General features: G+C 39.2%; 1 protein-coding gene across 1 annotated transcript in view; it reads right to left on the bottom strand.

Annotated features, from left to right (window-relative positions):
* Positions 1–464: 464 nt before the first annotated feature.
* Htr7 (5-hydroxytryptamine receptor 7) overlaps positions 465–14,505 on the bottom strand; it is a 37,699-nt gene continuing 23,658 nt past the window's right edge. The window contains exons 2-3 of the mRNA XM_027939946.2: positions 6,607–7,362; positions 465–558 (exon numbers count right to left, since the gene is read on the bottom strand). Coding sequence (XP_027795747.1) covers positions 465–558; positions 6,607–7,362 — 850 coding nt within the window. The remainder of the gene's footprint in view (positions 559–6,606; positions 7,363–14,505) is intronic.

Genomic DNA, 14,505 nt, shown 5'->3' with positions numbered 1-14,505 from the left:
AGCCTCCTGACCCTGCTGAAAGAACCCCTATCTCTTAGCTACTATGCCTTCTGTCCTGTTCACCCTCATCTCATACCCCTCCCAGCCCCATCATTCAGATGGGTGACTCTATGGATGGATTTTCCTGATCACAGGGTCCATTTCTCCATAGGACAGGGTGTCTGGCTTTGCTCCTCAGTCTCCCACAATGATGCCTGGGGACAGAAGGTACAGGAGCCCAGACCCAGCTCTCCAGGATCCTGGTTATATGAGAGTGGGGACTGGAAACAGGTTGTGCTTCACAGTCATGCTTCACAGATCTGGTCGGACCTTTGCTTCTTCCTCAGTTTGAGGACAGACCACACCTATGCTTCCTCTGCAGCTCATGTGCGCTTACACCAGTTCATGAACTCTACTGAATTCCTCCAGGACTCAGCCACAGCATCATCTACAAGTCCTTTTCCTCATGACCCAACTGCTACCAGTCACAGGGTCACAGGGGGATTCCAGCTTCCAAATAGCTCGGACACCTGTGGCCTCTTTCCCAGGCTCAAAACTAGCCTCCTGGTGCACGCCTTCCTAACAGGAGACCCCACTCTTACATTAGTCTCCTCACTCATCTCCCTTCTCTTGTTGTGACCCTGCCTCCCTGGTTGCATGATGCCCCCACACAGTCTGGTCTTACTCCTGCTCAAAAGTCTTCACCTCCTTCCTCCAATCCCTGCCCGCCTGGCTTTCTAGGCTGACCCAAATCTACCCAGTTTCTCAATATTGCTGAAGATATGCCCCAGGCTCCTCATCCACCTCCATCCACAGCTGCACCACTCTGACCTTGCTGTCAATCTGCTTTAAAAAGCCCCTACCCCCACCTCCACTCCTACCACCCTTTCTTGTTAGAATCCTACTCTTTCTTTAGACCCACCTCAATGCATATTTTTCTTATGCATCCCTCTGTACTGTTTGATTTTACATTGGACTATGTGTATTTATTATCTAGTAAGAAAACGAAAGATAAAGCAAAAGAGGATAGGACTGGAGATGTAGCTCAGTGGAACAATGTATGCTTAGCACATGTCAGGCCCCTGGGTTTAATCAGCAGCATTTGGAAAAACACAAAGTGGGGGTGGAGAGAGGGAGAGAGAGAAAAGGAGGGAAATTATCTGTCTTTCCCACTTTAAGGAGTCATGCAAAGTTAAAATGTAAGCAATCGCAAATCATAAAGCAAATAAGCTATTATTATTACTAATTGATGATTTAGTAAAAGTAAAATGTTGAATTTCAGCTAATTGATGATGAAGAAAATACTACTGCAGAGGATTTTATCCATGAAATAACAATTTTTTGTTTGTTTGTTTCAGTCTTTAAGGCAACAGCCCATCATAGGCACCCAGGGTTTTAGGAGCTGTGATGGTTCTAGTTTCCTCTGGGATCTATTTCATTTTATTTTATTTTGTACATCACTGGTTTCCATAAAGAAAGGGTAGAATCACCCTGATTTCCACAAACTCTGGAGCAGCTTATTGACAGAATTCATGGCAGGAATTCAAGGTTACTCTGCTAAAAGTTACTGCTTAGAACCACTGCAACTGACAGGGATTATAAGAGACTCTTTGAAGAGAAAAACAGTACAATTGCCAAAGAGAAAAGGGGAGAGGGAAAGAAAGAGCTACTTGGAAACAATTTCTTGACATTCTTTTAGATGGAAGTATTATAGAAACCGATTTTCAGTATTGTTCATAAATGGTATCAAAGACAGTCATTGAAATTATACTTAAAAGTGATTTATGGCAATTCAAATAAAAAAAGAATCCCTGTTTATATCACATTATCATATTTGGTTGGGTATTATCAGTATTTGAATACTTGTGAAAGGATGAAAATGATTAACATTGATAGTATTGAATTAAAATTACCAGTTCAAAAGTATTCGCGGCATTTTCCCCACTATTCACTTCGTTAACCCAAGGAAAATTCGCGAGTCCCTGCTGGGCTTCTGAGACTCTGATCAAGAAAATGGGAAAAAAGTGGATAAATAATAGGAAATAGCAACACAGTCTAGTAAATTGTTCACACAGGAAAGGAAAGTGGTTAACGCAGGAGGGGAAAACCATGGAGTCAGTAAGGCACAGGAGCAAAAGTAATAGGGACTGGAACACAAGCAGCCAGATGCGAAGCAAGAGCTGGAGAAATTAAGGAAGGCGTGGCCACTGGATGTATGAGAACCAGAGCTCTGTGGCAGGGTTAGAAGACTTGCTGGGAAGTATAAACTGGATGCCCTTTGTCATTCTTGCAGAGACACTAGAGACAGGTTATGTGTTTTAGACCCGGTGGAGATTATGAGCTATTTGAGGTTATCTAACTAGTGTTTGCATGAAAGCAACCGTGCAGTGTGGACCATGTAGGTTCTTATTCTAGCTAGAAGCCTTTGCAACACCACAGCCACCTGGACTTCCAGAAACAAGTACTATCGCTATTCATCTCTCTACTCTCCCCCCATGCCCGGCACCATGTCTTACACCCCATAGGACCGCATGTTCCTGGAAAAAACAAACCAACAAAGAGACTCTTTATATCCAGTCTTTACCTTCTGATTCAACCCACACGGTGCCACAGAATCAGTCATCACTACTTTGATGACTACACTGTCTGGTTGCAGAGATTCATGGACAGACAACTACTGTCCACATTAAGGTATCCCAACTTTGGCAACAGAGTCTGGGTAATTCTTAGCTATTGGGATGCTGATATCTATATCATAAGATCTTTAGCATTTCCTCTTATCTTGATGTCAATAGAAACCTCTCCCTATACTCCACTTGTGACAACCCAAACATCTCCAAACATTGCCAAATATATGCAGGGGAGGGGGCAAATTTACTCCTGGTTGAGAACCACTTATCTACACTAAAAGCCCAAATTCTTGAAGCTAACATAGAAGACCCTTCATAATTTTGTCTTGACTACATTTTTACTCTGATCTCCAACTCTTCCCTCACCCAGTGCTTAGCCTCAGTCAGACTGTCTTTTGCATAAGCTCCCACTTATGGCGCCTCTATGTAAAATGTCCCCTTTACCTGAGACAACACTTCTGTTCACCTTTAGTTTTCCTTTGATCACCTCATAGGCATACCAGAGCCCATATCCTTCAGGAAGGCGTCTCTGATCAATCTTAGTGTAAACTCTGAGATATTTTCCTCTTCTTTGAATCTATAGTTTTCCTGCCTCCACCTTTCCTGGTACAAAAACGCTGAGTGCATATGTCTTGGTCTGCCTGGGCTGCTATAACAACATACCATGAACTCTGTAGCTTATAAACACCAGCAATTCATTGGTATAGGCTGGGAAACCACCATCTATATACCATCAAACTTCGTGTCTGATGAGAGCTTCTCACTATATCCTCACATAGTGGAAAGAACACATGAGTTCCCTTAGGCAACCACCTCCTAAATGGCCTACCTTTTAACACTACTGCATTGGAGACTGGATTTCAACATATGACTTTTAGGGGAACATAAACCTTCAAATCATAGCATATGTGTGTGTTTCTATGTGGTCTTTCCAACAGAAATATATTCACAAAAACAAGGAAGAGGTCACATATTTTCTGTATCATCCACCTCAGTTTATGGCAGTTAAACAAAAAAACTAAAACATAAATATGACAACACTATCTAGAACACTGCCAGGTTTAGAATTAGAAAAATAATGGCTATGACAACTCTGTAGAATAGCTCTATCACTAGAAATTTTTTGAAGTTGATTGGTATTTTTAGGCCAATCAGCTTAAATGATTTGAATGTCCTATAATTCAAGCTGAGAAAGTGGTAATGAAGGAAGAGTCATTCTCTTAAATAAAGAGGCAGCAGACTATAGCCTGTGGTCTGAATCCATCTGGTTATCTCCTTTTGCAAATAAAGTTTTAATGGTACACAGCAATTTCTCCCTTATTTCAGTGAATGACAAAGGGAAGGACAAATGGTTTTGATAAACACCCTGTTGCTAGCAAAGGTTAAAATATTTAATATTTGGCCCTTGACAGTAAAATTTTGCTGACCCTTGTCTTAGACTAGCAGGAAAACAACATCCAAGCCTCCATACTAACTAAAGATACAGAAGCAAATGCCCTTGTACTTTAGATTGGCCGATTTATTTTATAAAAGTAGCATGGAAACTAAAGCACTTTTAAGCACAAACTTCCTGGGTTCAAATTCATCTCTATCATTCTCATCTGTATGACTGTGGGAAAATTATTTGATCTTTTCAAGTCCTTATTTTGTCATCTTCAGAACGAAGGTGAAAAAAAAATACTAACCCAGGGCTGGGATTGTGGCTCAGTGGTAGAGCACTCGCCTCGTGCGTGCGAGACCCTGGGTTTGACCTCAGCACCACATAAAAATAATAAATAAAATAAAGGTATTTTTTAAAAAACTAACCTATCATGAAATTTTGAGGATTGAATGATAGAATTTTCATAGAGTCTGATTACACATAGTGACTGAGAATGAATCCTCAGTATATGTGGCTGCCTCGCTGGACCCCCTACCACCAGTCTTGCCCTTCTGTCTGCTCTTGTCATACTGCCAAGACTTTCCTCAAACACATTCCCTCATCCGGGTTCTCCAAAGAACTGAAACAACATGCTTTCCTTTTCCTGTGCTGAACAGTCCTAGGACCAGGCAAGATAACCTAGCTTCTTATTCCAAGAAAGAGCTGCTTCCAGGAGATAAGACTGTGAACCAACTAAAATAGCTTACTTGTCAAGACTAATAGTTTTCTCATTAATAGTTGCTTCTAAGTCTTCACCTTATTCACCAATCCCAAGCCATTAGGTCATGAAACCATCACTTTTCCACTTTATAAACACCCAGGCTAAGCCCTAAAACTCTACCAAAATTCTCATCTTATTTTCTTTATCCAAAAAACTACTAAGACTCTGTCTAGTAGGTGTCCTCCCACTGTGCAGTAAGTCTAATGAACCTAACTTAATTAAACTAGCAGGTTATTCTAGTTGTCTTCTTAAAGAGAAGTGACTACAATTCCTAGTTCAAAAATATTCAGCAGCTCTTCACTATCTCCAGACTGAAATCATTTATTTGACAAGTAATTTGCTTAACTATTAAAAGCACATGTATTGGGGTGATTCATACCCCAATAAATCAGTTATTTTATATCCCTGAGCCTTAAGTTATTCTAAAAACTGGGATACTAGAAGCACCTACTTTTCAGGTAGCATGGTGTATAGCATGTAGTAGGTGCTCAATAATTGTTAGCAATTTTTTATTTTTTATCATTTACTATATATCAGGCACTATATTGCAAAAAGAAATCTAAGTCTTAGCTTCTTCCCTTAAGATATTCAAAATCTAATGGGCAAATACTAGTGGTAAATTCAGTAGAATCTTATAGGCCTAGACTCTCTGAAGTTGTTTCATAGTACCTGTTCTGGAACCTAAAATTATACTTTATTAAAATGTTACTTTTTATATTGTGAACAACAGAGTGTATATAAAAGAAATAAAAATAAAACCTGAGAAGCTGTGTCCAGCTCGAGAATTAGCATAGCTACAATGTTCAGTTGTTAAATAAAGTCACATGGAAAATGTGTAGCACTAGGGATTAGACAGTGTGGGATCTTGACTTAGTTGGGACACTAGCTGAGTAGGGGATAACTCACTCTCTAAACCCCAGTTACCTCTTCTGTCAAGTGACAACAAGATGACCAGGAAAATCCCTTTCAGCTGGTGAGTCCCTACTTTCTAGTCTATTCCTTCCTTCTAGGTTCAGTACAAAGGAGCACCTCTTCCTCTCTCCTGCCCATTTTTTCATTCTAAGTTTCTTTTCCCTCAGCTATCAAATATGAAGATACCTCCTGTACTTAAACTTAAGGAAAATTTTTCATTCAACTTACTGCTGACTCTACTCTCCTGTCTCCATCCTTTTATGCAACCCAAAACTTGCCAATACATGGATTGCTTGTGAAATTTCATTTCCTGATCACAGTCAGCTCTTTGTGGTCCTTTTCCAGATCTCTACACACTTTTGCAATTTCTCCCTAGAAAGTCACTAAGGCTTCCCAGACAAATTCAACAACTCTATCAAACTGCCAAGATGGCAGACAGCACTTCCTGAAAGCTCCCAAGGCTTTTAAGACGTTGCCCCATCCTCACATCTTCTGTGGCCCCATTCTGGAAACATCATTTTGCTTCCTTCCTCAAAAGAAGAATTATCAGTGAAATATGAGATCATCAAAAAAAATGTTACCAGAGGGAAGAATAATTGCAATTAAAATGATAATGTCACAGCAATTCAGATATGAGGACATAATTTAGATATGATTTATGGAGAAAGAATGGAAAATATTGCTCTCCTTGTCATCAATCACATCCATTGCAATTCATGAGCAAAATCAATCTCCTCTTCCAATCTAACTAAGTACCTATCTTTTTTTGGCTATTGAAATGTTATTGGGTGGAGAACTGGAGTCTATACTATTCTGAATTCAAATCTGATATAAATGGTAGAAAATAAGCTATCTGTGGATTTGGGAAGACTTCTGTAATATGCTTCAAGAAGTTATATAAAAGGGAGGGGAATAAAGATAAAAACAGTGATAAATGACCTTACAGGATGAACTCCGGCTTCTCAGGTCTCTCTGCAAGCCTCAGGGCCTCATGCATACCAGCAGCGGAGAGCTTCCGGTTGATGTTACGGTACTGGCAGCGGAGCAGGCTGCGGTAGGTCGTTCTCAGGTCTCGGTTGAAGAAGGCGTAGATGAAGGGGTTGATGAGGGAGTTGGCATAGCCCAGCCACAGACATGTCCTTTCCACCCACAGCGGGATGCAGCTGCAGGAGGTGCCACAGATGAAGGGCCTGGCAGTTGAGAGAACGAAAAAGGGTAGCCAGCACACGGTAAACGCTCCAACGATGATCCCCAGGGTAGTAGCTGCCTTCTGCTCTCTCTTGAAGATGGAGATGTTCTTCCTCTCCTGCCTGATCAGTCGGGACAGATTTGCACACTCTTCCACCTCCTTCTGGGCCTTCACCACGCCATTCAGGGAGATGACGCTCTCGGGCTGGGTGCGGGGGAAGCCAGGGAACCGGTGCTTGGCAGCGCTCTTCTTGGCAGCCTTGTAGATCTGGTAGTACATGAACAGCATGACAGACATCGGGATGTAAAACGCCACGGCGGTGGAGTAGATGGTGTAGCCGAAATCCTGGCTGATCAGGCAGACCTTGTCATCATTCACGTTCTGGGCCCATCCGAAGAGTGGGGGGAGAGTGATGGAGGCAGACAGCAGCCAGACAGACAGAATCATCTTTGCCATGCATTTTCCATTCTGTCTCACAGGGTATGTGAGAGGGCGGGTGATCCCAAGGTACCTAGGAGGGAAATGGAAAGAGGACAGGTGAATACTGGGATGTAAGTGGTCCACTGAGGAAGTGCTACCAGCCAGACACTAGTGCCATCCTTGCGACATCTCATCTAGGTAGGCATCATTATTCCCATTTTGCAGAAAGATGAACGCAAAAGTTATGCTTTCACTCAAGTTTCTACAATTAGAAGTCAGACGGAGAGCCTTCTGGCCCTAAAGTTAGTCCATGCTTTTTTCATACCTTGAAGTTTCTGATAATCCACACAGTCAAACATCATAAAGGTTAAATAACCTGCCCCTTCCCATGACCCACGGCCACCAAAACCAGCCAGGAGCAAGATATCAAGCTGGATGTGGGATATTGTAACACATTCTCAGAAATCAAAGTCTACCACCCTTGGATAATGATCCCATCGTGGATCACTTCTACTGTCTTAATTCAAGTAGCTTTTAATGCATCTTAACTTCCCCTTTGTAGTGTAGCAAAAGCATTTTGTTCCACCCACAGAGATTGGTGAGATATTTTGGGAATCCAGGTTTGGGAATGGGAAGTAGGAAGTGATCATTTTTTTCCTATCCCAGAAAATTCTTACACAACACCAATGTCTGAGGAACATTCTTTAAAATAAAAACAGTTTGTCTCACTGTGCCAGTTTTAAGGTGGATCACAAGAAAGGGCACAACTCTGAAATATGTTAGGCAAACCTAACACTTTCCCTGTGCTTGGTTCTATATAGAGAATAAATATTTCTTCATTTCTATTATGAAGGATTTTAATGCAAAAGGCACTCAGAAAACAGAGAAAACATGTACAGTAACCTCTTTGGCCAAATGCTTAATATTTTTCAGCTTTTCAAAAAACTTTCCCTCTATATTTAATAGCCTTAGCTTTCATTTTGGGAAAGATGCACAAAAGCACTTGAGAAACAAAGACAGATACATGTTGGTCACTTTGTTTATACTTGTAAAAGATACACTCCTGAAACATGAAAAGGAAGGTATAGACAGTCTCTAATTTGCCAACAGATCATATTCTAAAAGTCAGTCAATTGGCAAATTAGAACTTAAGAATTTTCTGCTAGAAATACACTTGATACTTAAATTATCCCACATAAGTCCAAAATCCTGCTTTTACAAGGAAAATGAGTGTCACTACAATACTTGCAATGCAAAATTGAAATACAGTAAAAAGAAATAAGCCAAATTTGCTCATTCATCAAGAACATCTCTTAATTACTTCAACAAATATAGACATCCCTAGGTATTCACAGGGATCTGGTTCCAGGACACAATCCCCACTACCACCATGAATTCCTAAATCTCTGGATTTTCAAGGTTCTTATATAAAATAGTATAGTGTTTACACATATCTTACATACATGCTCCCATACACTTTAAATCATGTTAAGATTACTTACAATGCCTAATATGTTACACATACTATGAGCATGGCTGTTGTACTATATTGTTTAGGGAAGAGTAGTAAAAAAAAAAACAAAGTCTTTATATGTTCAGTATAGTCACAACCACAGTAGGCCTAATTATATAGTGTACCATCAGCAGTTGGTTGAATTTGCAAATACAGAACATACAGAGAACTGATTGTATTAATGAAGCTCCTTCTAAATGACTGTTCTAAATGTCAGAGATACAGCAGTAAATAAGAGACAAAAATTTTGAAAGCAGAAGAAAGAGTAAAACACGTGGGATGAAGGGAAGGACTGAGTCCACAGTAATGCTGAAGGGGATCTCTGATGATTTCCAAGAGCTCAACCTGTTCATGGCACATGAGTGTTCATTTCGTAAGTTCTTCCCTACCTTTTCCTTTTTAAGCTGACCCATAAGAACTATCCTTAGGTTAGTTTCCTTAGATCTATCGGATGAAGTTAGGATTATGTTTTGGCTCCCAAATAGAATGGAGAAGAGAAAGAAGGATTTTTTTTTTTCCTGAGAATGCAAAAATAAGAACTACAGAGAAAGCAAAAAGAGAAAAGGAATCAGGGAGAGAGAAATAAAAGGAAAATATTAAATTGGGATTGCTTTGTGGAATTATTTGAGTTTCAAGCTACGGAAACAAAGTTTTTGGAAAACAATTTAAAATATACAAGGTAACCCCCAAAGAAAGATATTGGTACTCTCTGGAGGCCCACAATTAAGCTGATCCTTGCTGAAGGCTGAATGCAGACATTTCACTAAAACAAAACAAAACAAACAAACAAACAAAAAACTCCTTCCCTTGCATTGCTTCAGGAATTTGTGGGTTTCCTGAAGGAAGTCCCTTACAGATCCCTCTTCTTGGATCTAGCCCTTGCTCTCTACCAGTCTCTCTGGAAGTAGGATTTGGGGCTCCTTCCTTGTTTTCCAGCTCCCCTATGCAGACTTTCTCAGGACTTGGAATAAGGAATTTAATATAAAAGAAGTAGTCATTTTAAAATTAGTAGTAAAAAAATGGATCTTCATGAATTCTGACAACTAACCAGCAATTCAGGTAAAAATAATATTGACTTCTTACTTTTCAACTTATTAAATATAAACCCCATGTGGATGAAGGATTACCAAGTAAAAATTAAATCCTAATACTACTATGAAAAAGTGAATGTATGTCTTCCATCCTGAGATGACAAAGATTATTCTTAACTAGGATAAAAGCGCTTATGTCTAATTATTGACATGGAACCAACAGAAGACTGCATAGAAAATAACATATAGCCTTCAAATATAAGTAACAGTATTATATAATGTATTAACCTTACATGTAAAATTAGGTCTATGTTTATATCTGTGGGTGTATATATACATTGTGTGTGTATGTGTGTGTGCGCCCCGCGCGCACATGCCTACTGAGATGGCCAAAGAATATCCACCAGAGTATCAATAGCAGTTTTACTGAAGTTATAGAGATTTTAGTGGTTTTAGCTTTTATATATATATATTTTACTATGCTTGAATTTTTTTCAACGAACATATAAAAATTACTATTTTAGTTTTAAGAACAAAATAAAACATTTAAGAAGATTCTGTGATCCTTAAATTACCTAAGCGATTCTGGCAACACAATCTGGTTCATAAAATTCCTAAAAAGCTGATAATTAAATCTTATATTGTTTTATTTAATTGGTTAGTCAAAAATGTTTTATTACATTCACAAATTTGCACAAAAGAAATGGAACTCATTGGCAGTTAAAATCTTATAATTAACTATATAAAGTAATATTGGTATTTAGGGAAGTGTTTGTTCAAATTATACATTCATCCTCCCAGCATTGTATTTGATAAATCTTATCTTCAAGAGAGAGAAAGCAAAAAAGAAGAAGAAAAAAAAACCTAGACTTATTGTGAGTATTCATTAGTATATAGCTTTAATATTTATCACAATAACTATTTATGCCCACTGTTAATTAGAAAGCAGGGTGCTTATAAAGCCTTCAGAATTTAACTTAAAGATGCATACAAATGTTAAAATACAGTAAATCTCAGACAAAGATACCAAAATATTATATATTGAGAAATGTATGCAACTCACATTAGGGGTTCCATTGAAGTAGGAGTTCAGAGAAAAAGAAGATTAGGGAGCTATAATCTGCATAGAGAGGGATTGGAAGCAAATTAACTCTGCTGCCTGTCTTCATTCTAACTGTTTAGAAATCATAGATAATGGTTCTTTGATTAAATTGCTTCTCCTGAGTTTCATTGCTATGGAATAATAATTCAAGGGGTAAAAGAAACTGGGTAAAATTATTCTGAAATACAGTGGCTTTTAAAGTGTTTAGTTTTAAAAAATGTTCACACTTTTAGAAAACCTCTTATGGAAGGAAATATACACTAGACTCTCCAGCCCATAGTAGGGATTCCCCAAACTGAAAAATTATCAGAATTATCAAAATCACTGAGAAGCTTTTGAAACATGCAGATTCCCAAACAACCCTTCTCCTTGAGGAAGGTCTGGAAACCGGAAACTTGTATTTAAGATTGACTTCTCTGGGTCTTTATCCCACATACTGCTAAGTAGCCCTCTCCCATTCATTTAGCAGGACTTTATGCTTATCATATGAAAGGCTTTACCTTTATCTTATATATTTCATGTTATGGACCTGATTTCAGCTTTGCCTGAAAAAAAAAAATCATCATGAATCATGTTTCCATTATCAGCTATTAGTTGTATCTCCTAATACAGGGCTAAATGAAGTGAGCATGATTATTATGTTTCAATCAAGTTGCAGATTTTATTTATTTATTTTATTTATTCTAATTTGTTACATATGACAGCAGAATGCAATTCATTTCATATTACACATATAGAGCACAATTTTTCATGTCTCTGGTTGACAAAGTAGAGTCACACCATTCATGTCTTCATATATGTTCTTAGGACAATGATGTCCATCTCACTCCACCATCTTTCCTACTCCCATGCCCCCTCCTTTCCACTTCCTCCTCTTTGCCCTATCTAAAGTTCTTCCATTCCTCCCAGCTCCACACACATCTCCAATATATGAGAAAACATTTGGCATTTGTTTTCTTGAGATTGGCTCACTTGACTTAGCATTATATTCTCCAACTCCATCAATTTACCTACAAATGCCATGATTTTATTCTCTTTTTATGCTGAGCAATATTAATTGTGTACATATACCACATTTTCTTTATCTATTCATCTAATGAAGGACATCTAGGTTGGTTCTACAATTTAGTTACTGTGAATTGTGCTGCTATAAACATTGATATGTCTGTGTCCTATAGTATACTGTCCTTTGGTGATAGATCAAGGAGTGGGATAGCTGGGTCAAATGGTGGTTCCATTCCCATATTGCTTTCCAGATTGGCTGCACCAAATTGCAGTCCCACAAGCAATGTATGAGTGTGCATTTTTTTCCCACATCCTCGCCAACACTTATTGTTGTTTGTCTTCATAATAGCTGCCATTCTGACTGGAGGGAGATGAAATCTTAGAATAGTTTTGATTTGCATTTCTCTAATTGCTAGACATGTTGAAATTTTTTCATATATTTATTGATTGCTTGTATGTCATCTTCTGAGAAGTATCTGTTCAGTTCCTAGGCCCATTTATTGATTGGGTTATTTGATTTTTTGGTAGTTAGCTTTTTGAGTTCTTCATGTAGTCTAGAGAGTAGTGCTCTATCTGATGTGTAAAAATTTGCTCCCAAGATGTAAACTCTCTATTTACCTCACAGATTGTTTATTTTGCTGAGAAGAAACTTTTTATGAATTCCTTGGGTATCATCCTAGATGCTGCTTCCTCCAGAAAGAACCTCCAGCTTCTCATGAGTACCCTACTCTGCATTCTCAAAACATCTCCCCCTCATCAAATGCACTGTATTCCTGGTGCCCACTTATTTCTCTGGATCCTCAGTAATGTAAGGTACATTAGGACAGGAACCATGTTTTCCCTTGCTCAGCCCTGAATCAAAATCCTAGTACAGTGACATAGGCATTAAATACATATCGGTTGGAGAAAGGAAGGAAGGGAACATGCAGAGAACTATGGGGAAAGACTTCTTTGTCCCACAGACATCACAGAGAGGCAATTAGAAACATCAAAAGTGTTTGATCACTCAGACAAACCTAATTATCAAAATCAAAGAAGTGATAGAGACTTTGAACTCCATCTTCTCAGTAAAAGCCAAGTAAAGTCTCGGAGACTTTAAAATCCTAGATGCAAATTCCTTTGTTGACTTTGCAATGTCCCCCATTTATCAATCTGTGATCCCCGCCCCCACAACCAAGAAGACCCACACACATACACACACAAACATACACACACACACACACATGCATTCACACATTTCTCCATGTAACATGTGACTCAGTACCTAGTAGACTGGCACTAAATAAATATGGTCTTAGTAACTGAACAGCACTCCTGTATTTTCCCCATCAATCCTAAACAGGGCCTTGGGTAACAGCATTTTAGGCAAGAAACAGCACTGGACTTGCACCAATTCACCTCAAGCCTCCATTCTGTGATACATTTTAAATAACGTCATGGTTCATTCTTATCCTTTACTTCAAACTGTGTTGATTTTCTCCCCAAGATTTCCTGCTGCTTCTCAGCCAGCACCCTTAACACTGGATGACAAGAATGCTGGGATCCACAAAGTCTCACAGCCCTCAGGGCCACTTCTCCCACTTGGGAGAGCAGGAAAGCAGTCACTGAGCTGCCTTCTAAGCAACACGGGGATGTTTTCACCCCAGGAGAGAGCTTTCTCACCTAAACTCATGTAACCATAGGGAGGTGGCCTTTCAGCAAGGTACTTTCACACCACCTGGCTTCCATCTTAAATATTGCTCCTTCCAGGCATTTCTGGGAAGGGAACTTCCTCAGCACATATGCCCAGGTTTCTCTCTGACCTGAACCAATCTATGTTTTCATTAAATACACATAATTTAGAAGATCAGGCTGGTTAACACCTGATCTATACTCAGCATGACAAACCCTGCACATCCCAACCAGCATGATAACCACAGGGGGGCTTTCATACTCTAGGAATGCCAAGTGGCCAAGGGCAGGCCTCAGCTAAGGATGAGAGTTCATTCACCTGGGTGGCAGGAAAATGCTGTGGTACTTGCCTGCTGCTATACGTCTGTTCATGTTTCTCTATGCAGGTCAGTGATTTGTTTTTTTAACTGAGCCTATTCTCTTGCAAATTTGAAGCTAATGAGGAACCCAGATGTGATGCCTTAGCTAATGTTTCCATGTTCATTTTTTTTCTTCCTGATATCTATACACCTAAGGTAGGAACGGGCTATGAAATGCATCAACAGATGGAAAAGTGATGAGATCTAGTAAGAGTGAGAAAACCTGACAGAGTTTAACTTCCCTTATTCTTGGTTATTACCTGAACTCTTATTTTTAAACTACAAAGCCTTGAAATTCATGAATAATACAGGAAATCTGTAAAATGCCACTTTTCTGGAATAAGCAGGACATCAAGATGCAAATTGCAATTCCACACACAGCTGTACTCGATGTGACAAATTAAGCTTTTCTTATTCCTAGTCTTGACATTTGCCTTCAAGATGTTTGATCAATGTAGAAAGAAAGTACCCAGGAGAAGCGGACAGAGAAGTGGAGGCAGCCCCAGAGAGGCCAGCCACCCCATAAGAGGTCCTCAGGTAGAAAGTACCAGAA

Source organism: Marmota flaviventris, chromosome 4, assembly GCF_047511675.1.
Source record: "Marmota flaviventris isolate mMarFla1 chromosome 4, mMarFla1.hap1, whole genome shotgun sequence".
NCBI lineage: Eukaryota > Metazoa > Chordata > Mammalia > Rodentia > Sciuridae > Marmota > Marmota flaviventris.
This window is presented reverse-complemented; position numbering and strand designations above follow the sequence as displayed.